Consider the following 23,780-nt stretch of genomic DNA (forward strand, 5'->3'; position numbering starts at 1 on the left):
AACGGGAAATTATCTAGAGATGAGGAAACCTTTGAATTCCACTCCATGTGACGTTCCTGGTGTGGATAGTTTGAGTATTAGATGTTGGTTTTCAAACTGTTTTATACAGAATCCCAGTTCAAAGTAGCACTTGTGTGTTTCCCTGAAAATATAGAACAAGTTGATGTAGTCATCTTTTAGCTCCCAATCCATTCCCCTGAATCATTAGCATGGAAAAATCTAAGCAGTGGGCATAAGATGAGTCAAGAGAAGTACCCTGCACCAACTGCCTACCTTGGGCCAAGCTCTAGGTCAGGCCTTTTAGATACACACCTCTCATTTGATCATCAAGGAGAAGTAGGTATAACAAGCTAATAGGATCAAAATGAGGCTGAAGACCTCATTCCTGGTCCCAGGGATACACAGCTGCAAAGCAGGAGCAGCACTGCCACCCACTGACACAGGAGGTCTCCCTGGCAAAAACAGGGAGCAGATCCCCACGCAGGCCAAGTGTACACTGATGCAACTTTTTTGGAAAGCAAACTGGCAAAATGCATAAACTGAGAGCCTCAAAATGTTCATGACTTCCCACCAAATAGTTATACACTTACTTTAAATAAATAAATCAAACTATGAACCAATTTTTTTAAATCCTCACCCAAAGTTATGTTTATTGATTTGAGAGAGGGAAACATCAATCGCTGCCTCCTGTACACATCACAACCAGGGACTGAACCTGCAACCAAGGTATGTTCTCTGATCAGGGCTCAAACCTACAACCTTTCACCATATACGGTGACGCTTCAACCAACGGGACCACCCGGCCAAGGCCGTAGACCACATGTCATATACTAAGATTATCACAATGTTTTTAAATGATGAAAATGGGCAAACAAACTAAATTTCCAATAATAGACAGATAAGTGTGTCTGTGCATGTGTGTGTTTCCAGGGTCTGGCACAAATAATGCCCCTTTTTATTACTTAAAAATCTTGCATTACAAAATCATAAGCATGTAATTCTGTAACACAACAGTATCACACTGAAGCACACCATATAACATTTTAGGTGAAATGTTCCAATTAAAACTATAAATTAGTACATTCATATTGTTGCCCTCCCAACCCCACTCAAGCAGGCATTACTCCTGTCAGACCCTGTGTTATCTCCACACAGTTTTTTAAATGACAATTTTTAAAAGACATGACACAATGCAAATAAGTTAAGTGAATTAAGTAAGTAGGAACAACTGTATATGAATCACAACCACAACTATTTAAAAAAGCATCTACAGTCACACAAAAACATAGGCACACTAAAAATAAATACTCAAATTTTAGATTACCCTAGGTGGCAAGATGATGGGTGACTTTTTACCTTCTATAAAATCATTTGTACATTCCAAATTTCCTGTAATGAAATTGTATTTATTGTATTGTAAACAATTAATGTTTAACATTTTTTCAAGAAAATGTTCATCAGGCTCAATCAAACTCAAACTACAGAGAGATTTCATCTGCAGGAGCAGAATGTCTACAAAACTGCACAGCTTTGGGTCAGGGTAAAACTGGTCATTTTCCTGATGAATCATTGATGGATCTGGAAGAACCTCTGCTCCAGCACCTGACTCCAGAACTACAGAGAGATTTCACCTGCAGAAGCAGACTGTCTGCCACACTGCAGCTTTGGGTCAGGGTAAAACTGGTCATTTTCCTGATGAATCACTGATAGATCAGGAAATTGCCTCATTTATTAAAGACATGCCTTCAAAGGTAACAGTAACACAGTCTGAAGCCTGTAATCTGGTGTGAGCAAGCAGTTTCTAAATTGTGATACGATTTCTTGTGGTGTTCTCACTCAGAGGACGAAATCCAATAAAATAAACTGTAGACTGTGTCTGTTTAAATAGAACACTTGCACACTGCCTTCCACTTCCTCTGTCGGCACTCAGTTACCAATCAGGCAGGTCCCCAAGGAGACATGCACAGTAATGATGCTGCTGCATCAACAAAAGGGGGAAAGGACACTGAAATAATTTCCCTGGCAATAGCACAGCGCACCCAATATAGATTACCTAAAAGTCACAGAGAGTAAAAACTTAAGAGGCTGTGTCCTCTCTGTGATATGGCTAACATCACAGCTCCTCATTGCCCTCATTTCAAACGCTCAATTCTGCACAGCCAACACCCATCCAGTGGATTGTGAAGAAATGAGAAGAGGGGATACCAGGAAAGGGGGGGACAGTGCGTATCCTTAACAGGAATCAGGAAAAATGAAGTGGTAGCCAAGTTAATCCCCCCAAAATGAAAAGGACAGAAAATTTTGTCGTAAACTTTTTGTAAATATTCCAGCAATGTATCCCAATATGAATGAATGTTTTTAAAGATTTGCTGAGCCATACAAAAACACACTTTCTTTAACCCATAGTATTACATAAGAGAATTACTTATTATTTGAAAGACAGCAAAAGACAGCCTGTGACTGTCAAATAAATCTCAAGTCTTTCACTGGAAAACTCATGCAGTTCACTAACAACAATCCCTTCCATGTCAGCCTTCCACACACACACGTTCACGAGCACACATGCATGCAGAAGCAGTGCACACGGTGAAGATAATTCCACTGCAGGAACAAAGGCAAATGACAGCCTCACTACTTTAGGATGCTTCTTCCTCTACTCAGTTAGGCAACACACAATACAACTACAACAGTAGTCCTAAATCTGGCCAGACGAACATTATCATTTTATGACATTACACCACTCTGAATGAAAAGAAGAGATTGTGGTATCTGCCACCACAGAGCAGCAGCCACACAGAGGCCACCAGACAATTCAGACCACCCTAAGCTAAGTCTGGGTGACCTGGACAGTCACGGGCAAAAGCCATTTCCCTGAGACTTCACAAACTGAGGAAATGCTCCACTGGGCTGCTGGCAACCACCAAACCAAGGCTTGCCCAGCTCCCAAAACATGGAGCCTGCTTCCAGCCACAGCACGCAGGCCTCAGGGCAGGGGCTGTGCCAAGAGCAGCCAGCCCCACTCCCTACAGGCAAATGTCAGCACAGACCACCCAGGCCCAGCCTGACACTTCTCAGGAAGCTGTGGGCTAAGCCAATGCTGTGCTCTGATGGAAAGGACAAGCTCTTCAAAAGAACTGCTTCTCCTTCTGGGTTAGAGACAAGAATGAGGGACACGAGATGAGGTGGGGCAGCAAGAAACAGGAGAGCACAAGTTCCTGCCTGTCCGTGACCGCCCAGCACCCCCTGGGGGAGCTAAGATGGTGATGCCACCGGATCTGACTCCCGGGCTGCACACGCAACAATGCCGTCCTGGGCTCCAAACCAACTTGATCCCATGCTGCCCGCTCTCTCCGCTGCATCCAAATGCCCATAGCCTCTGCAGGCCCCTGCAGAACTGCTGGGCCAACCTCAGGGCAAGGTGCATTTGCACTCATCTGCTCTGCAGGGATCTCCTGCTCAGCCCAACACCAACACCAGGAGTGAGGGAACCTGTGATGACAGATAGGAGTCCAAAGGGCCTACCAAGTTCTTAGAAGGAAGATATAGAAAGAGGAATATTTCCAGCCTCCAGTGCTCTTCCCTGACTCAATCCAAAAATGTTTCCATTAATATAGCAGCACCTATTTTTCCATCATCAACTTTCACACTCCCCAGAGTATAGCTAATGAAAAAAAAAACCCTAACAGTCATTCACACTTAATTATGAAAGATGTTTTTAGGTCTTCCAGCCAAGCTGTAGGCATAGGTAGATGCACTTTGTCTCCACAACCAAAAGGAGAACAACAAATTAAAAAAAAAAACCAGAACTGCCAGAAAATCAAACTGTATGGAACTCCAACAACCAAGGAATAAAAGAAGAAACATTCATTAAGACCAGTAAGAGGGGAAGAGACAGGCAACTGGGGCAGAGAGGACACACAGTATGGCGACAGCTGGCAGAGCAGGCGGTCCCACATTTGCGTGCTAATAAACCTGGAAGAACAACTGGGAAGGGAAACAGACCGTGCAACCCACAATTACAGCTCAGGGAAATAAAGCCTCAAAACCTATGACTGAAAAAATCTGTGGGCGTTGAGGCAGCAGGAGTAACTCCCAGCCTCATAGTAGAGTTGACTGAAGAGACCCACAGGGTCTTGGAACATACACAAACCCACCCACCTAGGGAAGCGGCACCAAAAGGACCCAATTTGTTTCTGGGTAACAGGGCAAGTGACTGAAGGTGGGTGAGAGCCAAACAAGCAGTATTGCTCGTTCTAGGATGCCTCTACCACATACATTGCCAAAACCCAGCAATGTGGGTTGCCCTACCCTGGAGAATACCTAAGGCTCCATCCCTTACCACATAATAGGCATGTAGAGACAAAAAAACATATGGCCCAAATAAAAGAACAGATCAAAGCTCCAGAAAAAATACAACAAAGCAATGAAGAGATAGTCAACCTTTCAAATGCACACTTCAAAACACTGGTAATCAGGATACTCACAGAAATGGTTGAGTATGGTCACAAAACAGAGGAAAAAGGGAAGGCTATGAAAAGTGAAATAAAAGAAAATGTACAGGGAACCAACAGTGACAGGAAGGAAACCAGACTCAAATCCACCATTTGAAGCAGAAGGAAGAAATAAACATTCAACCAGAAAAGAATGAAGTATAGAATACAAAAAAATGAGGAGAGGCTTAGAAACCTCCAGGACATCTTTAAACATTGCAACATTCAAATCATAGGGGTACCAGAAGGAGAAGAGGAAAAGCCAGAAATTGAAAACTTTTTTGAAAAAATAATGAAAGGAAACTTCCCCAAGCTGGCAAAGGAAATAGATTTCCAGGAAATCCAGGAAGCTCAGAGAGTCCCAAAGAAGGTGAACCCAAAGAAGCACACACCAAGAAATATCATCATTAAGTTACCCAACATAAAGATAAGGAGAGAATCTTAAGAGCAGCAAGAGAAAAGGAGACAGTTACCTACAAAGGAGTTCCCATAAGACTATCATCTGATTTCTCAAAAGAGACCTTGCAGGCAAGAACGGGCTGGAAAGCAGTATTCCAAGTCATGAAAGGCAAGGACATCCAGGAGTACTCTATCCAGCAAAGCTATCATTTATAGTGGAAGGGTAGATAAAGTGCTTCTCAGATAAGGTCAAGTTAAAGGAGTTCATCATTACCAAGCCCTTATTACATGAAATGTTAAAGGGACTTATCTAAGAAAAAGATGATCAAAATTATGAATAGGAAAATGACTCACAACTATCAACAACTGAACCTAAAAAACAAAAGCAAAAATGAACTAAGCAAACAATTAGAACAGGAACAGATTCACAGAAATACAGATCACATGGAGCATTATTAGCAGAGAGGAGAAAGGGAGAGAATGGGAGGAAAGGTATGGGATTAAGAACCATAGATGGTAGGTACAAAATAGACAGGGGGAGGTTAAGAATAGTTTGGGAAATGGAAAACCAAAGAACTTATATGTATGACCCACGGACATGAACTAAGGTGAGAGAATAATGGTAGGGGTGGTGGGTGGGGAGTACAGGGCAGAAGGTAATAATGGGGAGAAAAATATGGGACAACTGTAATAGCATAATCAATAAAATATATATTTTTTAAAGATATTTTTAAAAACTTTTGGCTAAAACAGCTAGAGGAATATTCTTCATTAACTCTACCATTAGTCATAGCTACCCTGCAATTTTCAAGGACCCTGTTTTTCCACAAAGGACACACTTCACCCTCTTTTACCCACTTTATGGACAAGTCATCCACCATCTGGAACTTGCGTTATCTGCCCATAATCTGTCTGGTGACACCTGAGCACAGGAAATCCAGCCACAGCTGTCAGCAGTGTAAGGCAGAGGACACTGTGGGCTTCTCGTGGAGATGGCTGCTGGGATAATCACACACTGAAGAAAAACACTTTAAAAATCCTTCACAACAGTATCAGCTTCTTGTCTCTTAAAAATTCATCCACTTTTATTTCCAAGTAATAATACATGTAACAATATAGTCAAAATTATTTAGGTAACTTCCTTTGAAAAAGTACGTGTTTACATAGTGAACCTTTATATCCCTTTAACTCAGAGTACCTATTTTTGAATCTCTGGATTGTGGGTGGGGAGGCAGGAAAGGCACAATTTGGGCTATGCCTAAGGCTGTGGAGAGATGACCCAGTGTGGGCTCAAGCAATGGCATGTGGTGCCCAGGCAGAGAAAAGCCCGGCCAGAGCACAGCCTTGACTGCCACTGGGCAGGGTGACGGAGACGCAACAGGTCTGTGGCAACAAAAGGCCTCTGAAACTTTCTAAACAAAACAAAACCCTCAGCCCTGGCAGCAGTACAGAGGAAAGGGTGGAAAATCCAAGGTGAGAGAGAGAAAATAAGGAAGAGAATTCCAGGTAAGGGGACAACACACACACAGTGATGGGAGCTGGAAAAGTCAGCATGACCTTGGGGTCAGTGCTGTCACTCTTCAGGGCAGAGTGGAGAGCAGCAATGGGACAGCAACAGGAAAAGGTGGGCTGGGTCCAGTGTCAGGCTGGTAAGTGTGCATGGGCCTTGGAAAGCCATGCAGAACTACGGACTTCTCTGTCCTGGAGAGTCTGTGATGAAAGCTGTCCTTAGGAAACGTGTAGGGTGAGTCATTTCACCTGCAGTAGGTGTTCAGGAACCAGGAGACAGCCATTACAAATGGGGACTAGAGCTGTTTATTCCCAGACCAGATACCTCTCAATGACATGTAAACTAGCTCATTTTAAGCAGAACTGAACAGATGTAAGCAAGACTGCATTTGGAGTATTACAGTGGAGTAGCAACTTACTCAAAAGTCTGGCTATAAACAGCAGGGGTAGAGTAGTGTATGCTTAAACTCTCCTTGAAAATTCCACATAATCACTGAGAAATACAAGGAGATGCTCCCTGATGGGGGGACTGAGGAACAAGAGTAGACAAGGGCTCCCCCTTCCGATGTTGCCCTCGGTCCACACCACACACTCACTACTGGGCAGCCACAATAACTGCCTTACCCTTTCCACCATCTCTGTCTCTGCTGAGCACCCAAAACTCAATCCATTGCAGCAAAGCACTGCTGCGACATAATACCCATAATCATCTACAAAACACAGACACACACACATCAGAAAAATAACTGTCCTTCAAACGTAACACTTCTCTGGCAAATGGTATAGAACTTAAAATATCACTGGATATACTAAAGTTGACCTCCACTGTTTTCCGGAATCCTACCTAAGAACTCGTATTCTGATCAGTACATATTCATTCTGATCATCAGAAGAGCTGCCCTCCAAACCCTGCTCATTAGCAGCCTGATGGAACCACCCCACTTCTTTGTCCATGTTATAAACTCAGGGGTGCTATGGCTTATTTACCTCCCAGGACATTCCAATAAAGGGAACATGAGTGGCACAATCACTTTGAACCTCTGAGAAGATGATGCCACATAAACCTAAGGTATTATTATCATTATCTCTTTCGACTACATAGCCTGGGAACGCAGTCAGATCTTAGGACTCGTGAATTATGACTACAACTACTTCTTAGGTTTGATAGCTTCAAAAGTTCAGGATATGCATTTCATTACCCATGTCTAGTTCAAGAAAAGGACAATTTTAAAACATGACACGAAATAAAAAGATTAAATGTTCAAGGCTACATGCAGTACACACACATGCATGCATAAATACCAATGTCAAAATAAAGGTGGCCACGAGATTTTTGACAGTCCTTGCATTGAGAAGTAGAGCTACTGTCCCCTCCCCCAGAGCCTGGGTCACTCACTGACTGGTTTGGCACATAGAAGATAGGGATAACTATGTTGTGATGATTTCCATGCTGGTGACACCACATGCAGGTGCTGTAGTTAACATCCCCAGCTAAACCCAGGCTTCTAGCCACCCCCCACTAAGCACCAGACATGTGGGAGGTCCCTCAGAGTATGTATGTCATCTGCCAGCTGAGAATCTCCCAGCAACCCACAGTGAAGCAAAAGAATCCCCCAACTGAGCTCTGCCCACATTCTTGACCCACAAAATCATGAGGTATCATTACATAGTTGTTGATATAAGCCACTAAGTTTCAGATGGCTTGTCAGGCGGCAATACTTATATATACATTAATTTCCAAGCAACAATTTTGCATATCAACTCAAGGTTATGTGCTGTTTGAAACTGCCAAACAAGAACGAAAATTCTTACATGGACATCTCTATCAGGTCTATAAAATTCAGTACTAGTTAAGTTCTTTTAGCTACAGTATATTTGAAGACAATGTTTTAAATATTATTATTACCAAGAACTGTACTTTGCAGCTCTGAAAACGCCCTTGAGGAAGTGATTTCTTGTTTTAATCACCTCTGGCCAGTTTTGACACAAACCCTGGGAGCACAGTGCAGGGTGCTCAGTGTGGTCGGTGTGCTCAACACCACAGGAGCCCTGGGAGAGAGAACTGGAAAGACCTGCACAGGAGTGGCTACCTGAGCCCAGGCTGACAGTGCAAGAATGGCAGCTGAGTCACCTGTCCTCTTTTCCCTACGTTTAGAAATACATAAAATGTGTAAGGAGCCATGTTGACAGGAGAAACAAAAATGACAATGCGTTGCTGAAGATGACAGAACTAATCCATGGTCAAATGAATCCTCTCACCCATGTTCAGGTCCAGGAGGCCTCAGACCACAAGCACATGCTGCCAGCATCAGCCAGGCAGCCCTTGGTGACCTGGTGTGGGGGTAGAAATTGTTAAATGGAAATGTTCTAAGAAGGCTAACGAAAATGTGTGTAAAAGCACTCCCCTCTGGCTTTATGAAAGGAGTGCCTACAGTCTTCTCTCACAGTACAGTTCCCCCGAAACAAGGATGTATATCCACAAACAGGCTGAAAAGAAACTGTAGCCAAAGGATTATTTATTTAGTCCACGGCTCACAAGCCCTCTTACCCGCTCTACCTCAAACCAAAGAAAGATCTTAGTTGTCCTGTTTCTCTATGTCATGGGAACCCAGAGGATATTTGTGACCTGACTCAGACCACCACTCATGCATCTTAGTCATCTTGATCTTCCCTCCCCACCTCCCCACCATCCCACTGCTCTTTTTTACTACCTCTCCTGGATCCCTGAATGCATTTCTATTAGTACAATGGTAATTAAACTCACACTAGATGTCATTAACAGATAGGCTGTGACCGCCATGCCTCAGTTGGTTGAGCACTGTTACAAAATGCAAAAGGTTGCTGGTTCAAACCAAGGACAGGGCACCTGCCTGGGTTATGGGCAGATCCATGGTTGGGGTGTATGGAGAGAGGCAACTGTTCAATGTTTCTCTCCCACATTTTCTCCCTCCCTTCTCCTCTCTCTAAAAATAAATAAAAATAAAATCTTACATTAAAAAATCATATATACCCAGTAAATAAAAAATTGATTGATAATTAGTGGAAAATCCTTTTAAAAAAGGATTTGACATAAAATCCTAAGAAATAACTAATACAGCTGCTGTTTCTGCAAATAAAACTCAAAGTAAACAGGCAGAAGAACTGACTTCAAAAGTAGAAATAAAAATGTACAGACTGGCCTATTATCATAAAAGTGACCACCCCCAGGGCACCCTGGCTGACCCTCTCAACTTGTATTCTGAAAATTTCTGTGTACAGCTAAAAAGAGGAGCAGGGTCCCACATCACGTAACACAATAACCCCAAAGGGTGTGGACGCTGTTCCAGACCAGCAGGTCACTGCCCTGACTGCACAGACAGCCACTGAGAAGCTGTGTAGAAATACCAATACCCAACCCCTACTTGGAGATCTACCTTCCTTGGTTTGTGAGGAGACTGGGCTTCCATTTTGGAAGGCACTTCCAAGTGTTCCTCACTTGTAGTCTAGGGATCTGGTTAAAACACAACTTCTAATACAGAGTCTGGGATGGGATCCAGGATTCTGTATTTCTAATTAGCTTCCAAGTAATGCCAACACTGCTGGTCCACGAACCACACCTGAGCAGCAAGGGTCTTCAAAGGCCAGCCCAGCCTTGTTCACCCTCACCAACTTGATCATCCCAAAGGTGCGCTTCTTCTCTAAATCCACAAGCCATTCAACCAAACCCAAGTGAGAACAGAACTTGTTCTTATGGAGCTGCAACAATCAGTGTGTCACGGTATGGTGGTCACAGCACAGGCTCTGCAGTCAGAGAAGACCAAGCCATGCGCCAGATGCAGCTTTCTTATTCCCTTCAGCCCAAGTGTTCTCCCCTGTAAACTTGGGATTACATCAACACCACCCGCCCCCATGGGATCTGAATGTACACATAAAGCACTGAGCCCAGCACTTATGACCTGACACACAAAATACCCCGTAAATGTAAACCATTACCAATAGTATTAGGATTGCCACTACTATTTCCTGACACCATTATTTCTAGGTTCTCCTTCAACCTCTCTGAAACCCCTCAATAAATTGAGACTGAGAAAACACAAAAGGCACCCTGTTAAAGGTACTTTCTCAACAACCTCCCAACCTTATAGGCAGATAAACAATGCCCCTAATATTGCACCTCTTGTGCAAGAGCTTTCAGTCATCCATCCTGACCCAAAAAGCTTAACTGCACCAAAAGCAAAAACTGAACTAAAAGTACTGCTCCTCCAGGACCAAAAACTCTATGCATCAGACTAAAATCCCACATATAAAAACAGACTAAGATGTGTCTAAAACGCTCCCAGAGAAGAGGGAACTTAAATGTTCTTACAAAAAAAAAAAGGTAAATATGTAAGCTGATACATGTGTTCATTAACTCAATGGAGGAAGAAGCTCTTTACAATGTATGTATAAATGAGGTCTGCCCAGAAAGTATCCAGGCAAGTAATATGAAAAAGAGACATTTATTGAAGAAGATACAAGAAACATAGGACAATGACACCATGGTCCCCTTCAAAGAGGCCACCTTGGGACCTCACACAAATCCCCCAATCACCAGCAGCCACCCTGTTGCATATTCCTGAATTTTATCAACAGCTGAAATCTCTTCCCTTTCAAAGGTGATTTGTGTTTTTGGAAAAGCCAGAACTCACAGGGTGCCAAATCTGGGCTGTAGGAGTCTGAGTCAGCTAGGTCACTTGATGTTTCACACACACAGAAAAAAAAAACCTCTGCAGGAGACGTGACACAGGAGCACTGTCATGCTGAGGCTGCCAATCACCAGTTGCCCATAGCCGTAGCCTTCTGAATCATCCAAATAGGTCCCATGCAGGAATGTTCAAGCTTAATGCAAAATCTGATGCAGATTCATTGTTCTACTTGCTAAGTCCTTTTGAATGCCACAGCCACACAGTACACATGCTCATTCAACAGTGTCTACCACCCCCACTGACTAGTACAGTGAAGTCATCATTGTTCACACACACACATTCCAGTCCACTCTCCTTGGCTGGCAGGTTACATGGATGTTGCACAAACCATTCTTGTCATATTAATAATGGTTGGACTTTTTCCCAACAGACCTGGGGAAAAAGTTTTGATATACTATGGTGTATCAAACCATCACATTGCACACTTTAAATATCTCACTGTTTTATTTCTCAGTTATACCTCAATAAAGCTGGAAAGAAAAACTCTGGGGAGTTTTCCAAACTGCTGGGACACTCTGGAAAGTTTTGAAAGCATCAATCATCACTTTCATTAGCAAAGCACAAAAAAACACAGGAAGTTGTAAAGGGAAGAGCTGCATATAAATTCCAGATTCTGATAATGCTCTTTCTCATGTCCTGTCCCAAAAGCTTTGAATTTCAAATGCACTCATGTGAAACAATGTTTAAAAACAAATACTGGAAGGTATCAAAGTCAAGTTATGAACATTGCACAATTAGATAAGCTTTATTATTTTAATAGCTACTTAGCAACTTCCCTAAACACAAATGGGGGGGGGGACATTTTTAATGACAAAATGTTTAAGATCCTCAAAGAAATGAAAACAACTTTCAATATTTTGGTGTGGAAAGTATGAATGAGAAGAGTGGCCCTCTTGAACACAACACCATGCACTGTTGATAACTTCAAGAGTCTGACTTATGAACACCACCATGCCCAGAACCCAAGCGAGCCTTCAACACAACACTCCCTACTTTAGTATGATGAATAGGTTGATTCTAGGGTGTGAAGCCTTCAAGTGACTGGCACTGGGTGCCTTTAGCTGAACTACGGTATGAAAAGCTGCATCAATCTGTCAACCCTTACAACCACCTACCTAAGCAAAAGATGTTCTGTGACCCTAAAAGATGTTGAGTGACACTAAATCACTGGCAACCAAAAACAAAGGAACAGTACAGCTAACATCAACTCCTTTTTACTTACTACAATGCTTTTTTTTTTACTTCCTCTCTTTGAACCCTAAAATCATCCCATGAAGTAGGAGATATTTAGAAGCCAAGGATCCTGGGCTTATAGCGTCATCCTACTTGCTCTCAGACACACCAATGATAGAAATCTGTTCTTCTGAACCCCAGTCCAGAGCATGTCATCTTACCTGCCTGCTTCCTAGGAGAAAAATAAAATCCACCATCAAACTTTCCATCTTCAGCTAATTGTGTTTTTGCAAGCATCTGTGTTTTAAGACGTGGGTCATAAAAAATGAAAGATAATACTGACCCACCATAGAAAACTCAGGATTTTTCCTGAAAAAAAGAATTCCTGATCGTATGTGCCCTCCTAATTTAAAATTTACTCATTTCCTATTCCTCAGACAGTACAAATGCAGAAAAAGCATTTGTCTTTCAGACATGGTTGTTTAAACAGTTATCAATTTAAACGAGTTTCATTTCTCATTCAGAAACTCTCAATCTGTCTGAAAGTTTTTTCCCACATCCCAAACCAAGTGGTAAAGATACCAATCCCGCATTCCACTTGAATGAATTTGGCAGTTAGCTGCTGTGTTGGTGATTCGTCAGGAACCAGCAATACCCTGCATGGTCCACCTCCCTCTTCTGCAGGCACTGCTGTCTGCATAAGAATCTCACTGCAGAGTATGATGCTGCTGGGCAGGAACCTGGCTATTGTCCACACATGACTTTGCACAGTGAGCTTCAGAATTATAAACTACAATGCCCCTGTGGATTAAGAAAGTAGGTTCCAAAGAAAACAGTTTACTATATTTTTAAAGATTTTATTTATTTATTTTTAGAAAGAAAAGAAGGGAGGGAGAAAAACATCAATGTGCAAAAGATAGGTTTCCTCTCACATGCCCCCAACTGAGGACCTGGCCCACAACCCAGGTATGTGCCCTGACCAGGGATTGAACCAGCAGCAACCTTTCAGTTCACAGGCCAACACTCAATCCACTGAGCCACACCAGCCGGGGCTACTTTTTGTTTCTGGATTTAAAATTGAATTTAGAAAATTAAAACAGAAACATGGACAATGTTTTGTTTTCATTGTATACTTAAAAGAAGTAGAACTTCCCTGGCTTGTGTGGCTCGGTGGACTGAACACCAGCCTGTGGACCAAGAGGTTCCCAGTTGGATTCCTGGTAGGGGCGCATGCCTGGGATGCTGGCCGGATCCCCCCTTGGGGGGTACAGGAGGCACCCGATCATTGTTTCCCTCACACATTTGATGTTTCTCTCCCTCTCTCTCTCCCTGCTTTCCCCTCTCTCTAAAAATAAATAAACGAAATCTTTTTAAAAACAAATAGAATAAAAAGCTCATTCTCTTATCACCTTAGTGTTTTTAATGTTACTATAACATATTTTTACTAGTTAGCAATTTTAAGCTTTTCAGATATATAATGAGCTGTTTTCTGAAGTGTTAGAGAAGAAACATCCATTTTTATTATAAAATGTCTCAAAAAGACCTTTTCAGAAATATAAACCCTATAATTAGGTTAGTGTCCTAATTTAAAGAGATGCAATACAAATAAGAAAAACAATATAACAGAAAAAAATAAATCTGAGTTCCAAAAAATTAAGTCTTACTGTGTCTGAATGTTAAAGACATAAAAAGTGGGAGAAATAATACTACCTGTCACCTCTAAAACCACTTATATTTGCTTCATGAATATGTGTGTTAATATGTATGCACACATCATACATTTAGTTATACCTCACAAAGGGAATACTTCTGAGCATGTATTTATCTTACAAGATACTTATCTTGAGGCAGTAAAGAATTCTGAAGGATGCCTCCAGGCAAAATATACAAGTTTCACTAGCATATGCTTGACCTGGAGGAAAATCTCCATCATTTCAAACTAAGGGAAGCAAAATATTCTCACCGGGAGGGTAGGTGGAGTAAGACCCTGTGCCCTGTCAGCTCCCCTGAAAAGCCACGCACATCACTCAACCCTCAGAGGCCCATGAGCACCATAACCAACCAAGCACACTAGGAATGTCTGTCCTCAGGGGACTGATCGCAGGAGCCCAGCCCGGGACCTCTGGATATGGGAAGATGAAGACAGGGAAACAGAGGCTCACAGAGCGTATGATATTTGCCAAAGCTCAAAACTACCAAAAACTGGAAAAAAGCTGTTCCGGGGACTTCCGCCAAGATGGAGGCGTAGGTGGGAACACTTTTCGTCCTCGCACAACCAAATCTAAAAACAACAAAGTTTTAACAATAAACACAACCAAACCACACAGAAAATCGGATACGGAGTCTGGAAATAACGGACGACTCAGCTAAACCGGTGAGAGGGGCAAAACCAGCAGCAGAGCCAGTCGAGCAAAAAAGATCCGGGCGGTGCACAGGCGGACGGGGGGGGGGGGGGGGGGGGTGGATCCCAAGTGCAGGCTAGCTATGGGCAGAACCCAGGGAAGAGGTGCTGCTGGCTGTCTGCAGTGGGTCACGCATTTAGATAGAGGGGAGGGCAAGAATAGTAGGGGAAATATAGAATCTAAAGAACTTGAGACACATGTTCATGAACTAAAGGGGGGGAGAATGGTGGGGGAGGGGTGTGCAGGGTGGAGGGGAATGAAGGAGGGGAATAGAACAAATGTAATGGCATAATCAATAAAAAAAAGTTAAAAAAAAGAATAAAATTAAAATATTTTTCCCTTCAAAAAAAAAGAAAGAAAAAAGCTGTTCCATTATGGAGCTTCCTAATCAACCTTCATTCAGCAAAGTCAGCTGATGAACTGGAGAGGAAGGAATCTCTGGCTAAGAGAACAGGTAAACAGTTGGCTTCAGCCTTTAAGGCATGGAAGGACAGTAAGGAGACAGAGAACTTGGCGGTTCAACAGTCAAGAGCTCGCCAGGCAGCAACAGGAGAGAGTGGGCAGGCCAAAGAAAGCGGGGTAACACATTGTATGGAAAACTCCTAAAAATGACCAGTTTTCATTTGAGGTTTCTGAGCGTCTCTGGCATAGAAATGCATATTTTATGGGATTCTCAGAACTATAAAATACCTAAAAATGGAGTTTTATTCACAGTGGCTATGTAGTGTATTTTTTAAAACAACTTTATTGAGATATCACATACCATAAAATTCACCCACTTAAAGTATACACAATTCAATGATTTTTAGTGTATTCACAAAGTCATACAACCACCACCAATCCACATGTAGATCCCCCTAAAGCAGCCCCAACAGCCATCAATAGTCTCACTCTATTACCCCCAGTGCTGGGCCACCACTACTCGGCTGTCTGTATTTATAGATTTACCTGTAATAGTCATTCTGTATATATGAAATCACAGAATATGTGGCTTTCTTCGTATTCTTGTTTTCAAGGCTCATCCACACTATAGCATGTATCAGTACTTCATTCCTTTTCATGGCTGAATAATATTCTAATGTATGGATATACCACCATTTGTTCAATTGACAAATGAGTTGTTCCCGTTTTTGGCTATTATGAATAATAGTGCTATGAACATTCATGCACTTTTTTTGTGTATACATAAGTGTTTTCATTTCTCTTGTACATGTTTTTTATAGTCTATTTTTAAGAGAAAAAATAAATAACACATTTCACATAATTTGAATATGAAGTTTGAGCTTTATTTCTAAGTTCCAATATCATTTAATGGAGGTAAAAAGAATAAACAAAAATATTTACTGACATAAACCACACAAAGATAGCAGGCCAGACACATGAAGACACAGAGCTATGAAAGAAAGTCATTTTTACATAATTTTTCCAAATGCAAAAAATTTCAAATAGGATAAAATAATGACCAAAAAAACAAATATAATCACATTTGTACTATGTTCACAAAACTCTGCATTTCTACTTTCCATGCAAAACAGTAAAGATTTACCAAAAATAGGTAAAACTGTATAAATTTACTGACTCCCAGATGCTACTGGCCTGACCTCGGCCCCACCCAGGACTGCTACATGAATGGCCAAGCAGGAAGAAATCACTTCATGTGGGCCTGACCTACCAGTTCTTCTCCTCTCCTTGAAAAATGACCTATGGAAAGCACCTTTCTGGACCAATTTTACACATTTCTTCCCTTCTCCCTTCCCTCCCTCCCTCCTCCCCCCCCACCCCAAATGCAACATCTACTGAGTGTTTACCATCACCAACTTGCATTCAACTCCACAGGGAGGTAAAAGCTCCCAGGACAGATGGAGGATCTGTCAATGGGTTAGTGGTACAGGTGGGACTTTAAATGTTACCTCTGTGACCAATTCATCCACATTCACCATGAGCCTAGAAGCACTTCACATCAGCTAGACTCTTCCTGCAAATCTTAGATGCTAAACTTTTCTATTTACTCTTGGCAATTTCCCAAGGACACTAACTGACAGAATTTGAGGCTCCAGACAGAGCACAGGTGTGTTTCAGACCAGATTTCTACACCACACTATTCAAACTGCCTTGAACCTGACCTAATGCAAACCCCAGGACTAACCTCTGCTTGGTCTGAAAAAACAGACCAAGCTCCTTCAAAATAGCTGACACTAAAGAATAATTCCAGGAACTCCCAAATCACCCTAAATCTTAGCTTCGATTACAAGTTCTTTGTGGCAATATGCCAAGGGCAACAAACATTAAAGTCCTTAAAATTAGCAAGTGCTACTTACAATCTCCTAAATAAAAGTGTAAAAATATGTGTAATGTATTTATTCCCAACTTGGTATTTACTCAACCTTTTCAGCCTCTAAGATGACAATGTGGTAGATACTGGCTATATGAGTTAAGACTGAAGCAGGGCCATGGCCTTCATGCATTGCACCTGAAGGAAGAAGGAGCACATTTCTTCTCTTCAGCAGACAAACACACTAGAGTACCACACAGTAGAGCATGTTCAGGTGAGCGCAGGCACCATGGGAAGTCCCCAGGAGAAGTAAGAGCAGGGGAGAATTCCAGCTGGCTTCAGGAGCAGAGACTGCTGGTCTGAGATGAGGTTCAACAGATAAGCAGTCATGGGAGGAGCAAGCACGCTTTCCAAGCAGAAGAAACAGAAAAATGCCAGAGCAAAGGTAGGAAAATGCTAGCAAGTCCAAGTGTGGGGGGTGAAGGAGTCTGGAGAGGAAGTGGCTGCAGGCGGGAGGGGTTCCTACAAGGACAGGCCAAGTTGAGGTGCAGGACTTGACTCTAGGGAAAAGGGGAAGAGACACTTAGGCAGAAGAGGACGATGAGATTTACATTTGAAAGACTGTCCTTTCAAACATATTTACTTTCTTCTTTCTTTTTTGAGAGAAGACAAAAAATGTTAATAAAATAAAGAAATTTATTTCATTTCGCTATTGTTTGCTTGCCTCTTTAGTAATTCAAACTCTTAAATAATGTATTTTCCTGAAAGTTTCAATAAACTTTTAAGTGTGAAACATGCAGTTATTCACAGGACAATCTCACACCAGACACAAGATTTTTCATTCAACCATAATTTACATGATTTTAGTAGTCAACAGTCCTCTCCTGGCCCAAAAAAAGGGGGGGGGAGGGGGAGAGAACACATTTTCAAAACTTACTGTCCATAATCTCAAGTTGTCACTTTTTTTAATATAACAAATTATTAAATAAGTCTAACATTTCCACACTTGAGGGACAGAAGCAGTGGCCCAAAAACCAGAGGCCCAGATAATCAAGCTAGAATACAGCCAACATCTGCAGCTGTGGCCCTCCCTGCCTCACGCATGCACCACACACCTAACCTGTGCTTGTGACCATGGCACCCAGGCAGCCAGCAACATTCTCACCTGTTCTTTAATTAAAATACACACTACCTTCTTAAGCAAAGGGGGAAAAACCAAAACAGGCAGAGGATACTAGGGAAAGTTTCCCAGCAACTAAAGATGTTTGATGAGTTAGGACATTAGAGAGATTTGGATCCAGGACTGAGTTTCACATTCATCATCCTGTTTAGTACTCACCTTGGCCCTGCAAGGGATGGTCCCATTTTAGAGATGATGAAAATAAGGTTCTATGGGGTTGGTTTGCCAGAGGTTAAATGGTGAACAAACCTAGGTCTCCACACCCAACCCAGAGAACAGTGAGGTAGGAGGTTCCCATAACTCTCCCCCAGCCTCCTCCTGGCCTCCAGTCCCTCCCTCCACGTCACACTTCATGTTACTCAGCAGCACAGGCAGACCCCACATATCTTACACCACTGCTCCAGTTCCCTGCCAAGAGTCCACTTGTCCACACTACTGCCCCGCCCAAACACCCCAGGCCTCCTGAACCATCCCATCTTACCCTGGCATTCACAGTCCTCCTCTGCTGGATTTCTCCCACCATCTGACACATGTTCTCCACAGGAGTCAAAAGAGCCCTACAAGCCTGAAACACTTCTGTTCACCCTGCTTCTCATCCTACAACGTCTTCCCTCCTGCTTCTCAGAATCAAAGCAAACAGTCTCCACATCGCATGCCCAGACCCCACTGCGCACCTACAGAGCCAAAACGCCCTGACCAAGCATGTGCTTTCGGAGGCCACTCCACAGCCCACTTAGGAAGCACTGCCCTAAACCAAGGCCAGACATTCCACTCCACAGACCCAGGGCAAACCCAGTGCCATAATGACCACTCCCATCTCTAAAATCCGGGAGCAATTAGTACCGTTCTGTTGTCAATTAATGCTAACACCTACTGTTATTCATAGTATTCTTTGTCTTGTCTCCTGTATCACATGTCTTGAATGCACAAATTTAGTCTATTTCTTCACAGAGCACGACATTTTTAAACAAGCTTAGAGGTTTTCTTAGAGCTATCTCATAACCAGTTTGGAAGCACAACAGGAAAAATAGGAAGCCTCACTCAAGGCCACCCTTGATTCACTCAGAATGAAGGCGTGCCCAGCAAAACCCTCAGGAACCAAGGACACTAAACTAAAAAGCCACTGCAGCTGGGGCTCTGCACTGCATCGGGAACCACGGATGAGTCAGAACAAGGGCACAAGAACAGACACATACACAGGCAGTCAGTCCTCCAACATTAAGCACTTTAGAAAAGTCCATGTAACACGGTTCTCAACAGGTAGCAGATCACCCTTCTTAGAGAGGATCTGGATGAAGACAGGTGGGTGGGAATGAACAGCCAAAAGGCTGTTACCACTCAGTGATCCATCATAAGCAAAAAAAACAGCTTTTTCACTGGAGGGGGAAAAAAATGCTATAACTGAGTGTAAGCCTTTAAATATCTGCTTATTGAGGATATTTTGGGTATTAAGTCACACCACTCCACTGTCAGAAAAAATTGATTTGTTTAACCTGAAGAGGAAATAGCTCAAGTATAATGCCAAAAGTGCCCCAGCACACCCCAAAATGCTTGCTGCAGAGAAAGCCTTTAGTGACATGAGATCTTTCTCTTATCCTTTCCCCCCCTATGGCTTAGTTAGCTTCTATACAGAGCCATAAATATGATCTTCCCACATTTTTCCCCACCAGATGGGAGTTTGTGTCCTGCCACATGTCACCTAGCAACCTAGACACCACTCTCCAGCTTCCCAGATGCCCAATACAAAATTATCTTGTTGTGCTAAATAAGGGGTAAGGAAGAACTAAAGAATAAAAGTTGAAACAAGTGTTAATATGTGTTGCTTCATAATTACAGTATTTTAAATAAAGTTGGAGAAACGGGAAGGACTAAAGTTTAATTGTAACCATTGCTTGGTAACTTAGGAAAAAATACAAAGAGACTCAGAAGATACTCAGGTTCTTGAAACATTTGAGAGTCAACACTCGTGCGATCCAAACGTGCGATCCAATGACTGAACTACGTATATACTGCAAAGCCCATCTTAAAATTCACCTACTGGCCCTGGCTGGTGTAGCTCAGTGGATTGAGCGCAGGCCTGCAAACCACACGATCGCAGTTGATTCCCAGTCAGGGCACATGCCTGGGTTGCAGGCCAGTCCCAGCAGGGGACTCATGAGAGGCAACCATACATTGATATTTCTCTCCTTCTCTCCATCCCTTCCCCTCTAAAGATAAATAAATTAAAAAAAAAATTCACCTACTGTAGCTGAGTTGCACTTAAAGAGCATTTGCATAATTTTGCAAACCCCTGAATGATTTCTGACTCCTCCCTCTCATTTTCTCCAACTCCAATGCTACCATCACCCTAAGAATAACCCTTCCTTTCTTCCCAACCTAGTAATAAACTTCCCTTCAAAACTCGGCTCCTATGCTCCTTCTCTTTGGGATAGCTTCCAAGACTCCTTTAAGAAAAATGCACTTCCTTTTCTGTGCTCCCAGGTAACTGTGAAACAACCACCATTAATATTTTTTCAAAGGTCCAGATCTATCAATGAGGCTTCTCAACTCCATTTACCTAACATCTAGAGGCCTTCCCTTCTAGCCAGGGAACAACACGCCAGTCCAGACCACACCACAGGCCTCCTTCACTTGAAGGGCCATGGAGTCTCTTGTCCTAGATTCTTACAGTCCAATTTCCAAAAAGCAGCCAGTGGGTCCCCTACATGTCCAGCACTTCGAACAGTGTGCTGGAAATAGCAAATGCTTAAGAAGTTCTGTGTAACGAACAAATGGCTCAGAGGACTACATGTTTTATCTCCGAAACAGACTATTCCAACCAATGTGTATTGTGTGCAAAATGAAACATGACTAATTTTATGCATGTAAATAACTAATTTAAGCATGGAAATTTCAAACATGTAAACAAGGAAATGTGGATCACCTCTTCCTACTCAGAAACCTAGGCACACTGCAAAATGTATATCATATTCCTCCTATAGATTTTTGTTTAAGATTTTATTTATTTTTAGAGAAGGGGGGAGGGAGAGAGAGAGGGAGAAAAATGTCAATGTGTGTGGTTGCCTGTCAAACACCCCCTACTGGGGACCTGGCCAGCAACCCAGGCACTGCCCTGGATGGTGACCCTTTGGTTCAAAGGTCAGCACTCAATCCACTGAGCCACGCCAGCCAGGGCATATTCCACTTTTCTTTCGGGATTTATTTTGTTCATTTCCAGGGCACAGGTGCAACCTGATGACTGTTTTAGAACATTTAAATCATAAACTATCATTCACAAGCAATCCATTAAAAAGTAAACATAGGTGTGGAGGGTACTGCTACCCACCACCACCACTCCTCCTCTCCTACCCTACCACTGGCACTGCAACTTAAACAGGTATCTACTTTCTGCTAATTTTATTTGATTTTCAATGAGTTCGATCAACTATAAGGCACATTTCAGAGCTATTAAATAAAGTCAACACCTTCCTTCATTGTGTCAGGTTCCTCAACGTCCCCAACACTATCTTTAAAAGGCTAACCTTATGCTATTAACCCAACATATACTAAAAACAATAATATGTAAAAGAGCTTTTTTTTCTTAATTTCAGAGAAAATTGGGGGATGCCACCTGGCGCATTCTGTACACACTCAAGCTGACAAAGCCACCGTCCCCCTCACCTAATGTCCCAAAGTTCACAGGAGCCAGGCAACCACACTATGGGGAACAAATGGAAAAATTTTTAAGTGAATATGCTTTCCACAAAACATTATTCATACTTCAAAGGAAATACCCTCAGGTGCTTGAGAGAAAACTTCGGAGCTGGGCTGTTGTCAAACACAGACACAGCAGATAAAACAATTTAACAAAATGCCTTTTCACTTCTGACACATTGTACAGGAATGCGGTTAAGTGGGGACAATGTTGTTGGTCCACCAAGAAAAAGAGAAAACTCAGGCCCAGGCTCCGCAGCCTCCACACCATATGGAGCTAGCTCCAGATAGGTCCGCACTGGGGGTTTGGCAAGAAAACTTTTAATTTAGTGACTGATTTCAGGCTTGTGCTTTGCAAGGGAGCCCTGCTCCCGAGCCTCTGCGTCAACAAGCTCCTGAGCTCAGCCTCGCACGCGAGCTGGTGGAGCGCGCGTCCCTCTCCTGCAGCCTTCCCGACCACTGGCCCGCGACCCCCACACAGCAGCCCACAACCCCGAGACCAACTCGCGGGCAGGGAGAAAGGCTCCTTCCCCGATGGGACCAGGGAGTGGAAGGAGCAGACACGCAACCACTCTCCGGCGTGTGTGGAATGATTAAACTCTCCTCCCAACAACAAAAAAAATTCCCTCTCCCAGCTTTGCCCGCGAGGCCTGGGAATGGTGAGAGGCCTGGGGCTGGATTTCAACCGCTGCAGGAGACCGGAGAGAGGCGTCCAGGCGGGCTGTGCCAGCGCCGGGTTCGGCTCCGCTCCTCCGGCCGCTCCAGGACCGCCTATCACCACGCCGGCCCCAGGCAGAAGCTCAGAGGAGAGGCGTTCGGCCCCAGGGCACGGGGTCCGGCGCGGTCCACCCGGCTGCGCTCGAGGGCCGGGCCAAGTGGAGAACTTTGCAGCCAGCAGCCCTGGGCGCGGAACTAGGGGTGCAGGGAGGCCCGCGCGGCCGCCGCACTTTCCCTTTCCCCGCCTCCCGAGTCTCCCTCCTCCCCTTTCCAGGAAGCGCCATATTGATCCCGGAGCTTTCCCTACCCCCTCCCCCTCCCCGCGCGCCGCGGCCCCTCACCTTGGCGATGGCCTTCCGGTAGCGGGTCACTGCTTGCTGGACGAGGCTGAAAACTTTCATGTGACCGTCCCCGCACGGCACGACCACCCGGGTCCTGCCAAAACACACGGTCACTTTCATGCCGCCAACGCCGCCGGGGCCAGCCCGCGCCCCTCGCTGACCGCAGCAGAGCAGCCGGGGCCCGGTGCTGAAGGCTGGCGCGGCGGCGCCGCTGGCCGGGGAGCAGCCAGGGGCGCAGGCAGGCGAAGCCGGAGAGCCACTCGGCTCGCACGCCCGGCCCGGCCCCTCACCTCCCTGCGCTCGCCTCGCCTCTCCCTTCGCGGCGCTCCGGCTCCGGCCACCTGTTCTGGCGTCTGGCGCGCTCCGCGGCGGTGGCGACGGCCCGGGCAGCGCGGCGCTCACGCTCGGGCGGCGGGGGAGGGGACGGCGGCGAGCGGAGGGAGGGAAGGAGGGAGAGAGGGGAGGGGCGGCAGCGCACAACACCGCGCACGTGCGGCAGGAGGCGGCGGCCGCCGCGCAGGGCGGAGCGCGACCCGGGACTCCAGCCGCTCTGCCCGGTCCGTCCTTTCCCGGGCGCCTCCGCTCCTCTCCCTGACCCCGGGCGGGCCCCGCGTCCCCCCCGGCTTAGCCTCTCGCTACCCAAGCGTGCGGCGGGCTGCACTCGACACCCCCAACCCTCCTTGGAGATGCCCGCTCTGCGCCCCCGACTCTCCGGAGCCCCACTCCCGCCCCTTTCTTTGTCACTTTTAATCCCCTTCCTAGGACTGGAGGGTTCCGGGTCAATTAGCTTCTACAGAGACTTGTTTATGCACCAAGATTTTTGGAGAGCAGTGGTCACCCGGTCCTCCGGGAAGGTGGGGACGGGGCTGGGCTGGGCGAT

At 44.4% G+C, this 23,780-nt stretch overlaps 1 protein-coding gene across 18 annotated transcripts in view; it reads right to left on the reverse strand.

The window, feature by feature from the left end:
• The window catches only part of PARD3 (par-3 family cell polarity regulator), a 766,077-nt gene extending 742,750 nt beyond the window's left edge, over window positions 1-23,327 (reverse strand). For 15 of the 18 annotated variants that reach the window (XM_053668874.1, XM_053668872.1, XM_053668873.1 and 12 more), the window contains exon 1: window positions 22,901-23,327. In XM_053668874.1, coding sequence (XP_053524849.1) covers window positions 22,901-23,020 — 120 coding nt within the window. In that variant the 5' untranslated portion in view covers window positions 23,021-23,327. The remainder of the gene's footprint in view (window positions 1-22,900) is intronic. The other 3 variants (XM_037131509.2, XM_037131501.2, XM_037131496.2) reach the window with 1 other exon arrangement.
• Between the last annotated feature and the right edge of the window lie 453 nt (window positions 23,328-23,780).

The sequence above is a fragment of the Artibeus jamaicensis genome, unplaced genomic scaffold (genome assembly GCF_021234435.1).
Source record: "Artibeus jamaicensis isolate MK-2021 breed Jamaican fruit bat unplaced genomic scaffold, CSHL_Jam_final contig_515, whole genome shotgun sequence".
NCBI classification, from domain to species: Eukaryota; Metazoa; Chordata; class Mammalia; order Chiroptera; family Phyllostomidae; genus Artibeus; species Artibeus jamaicensis.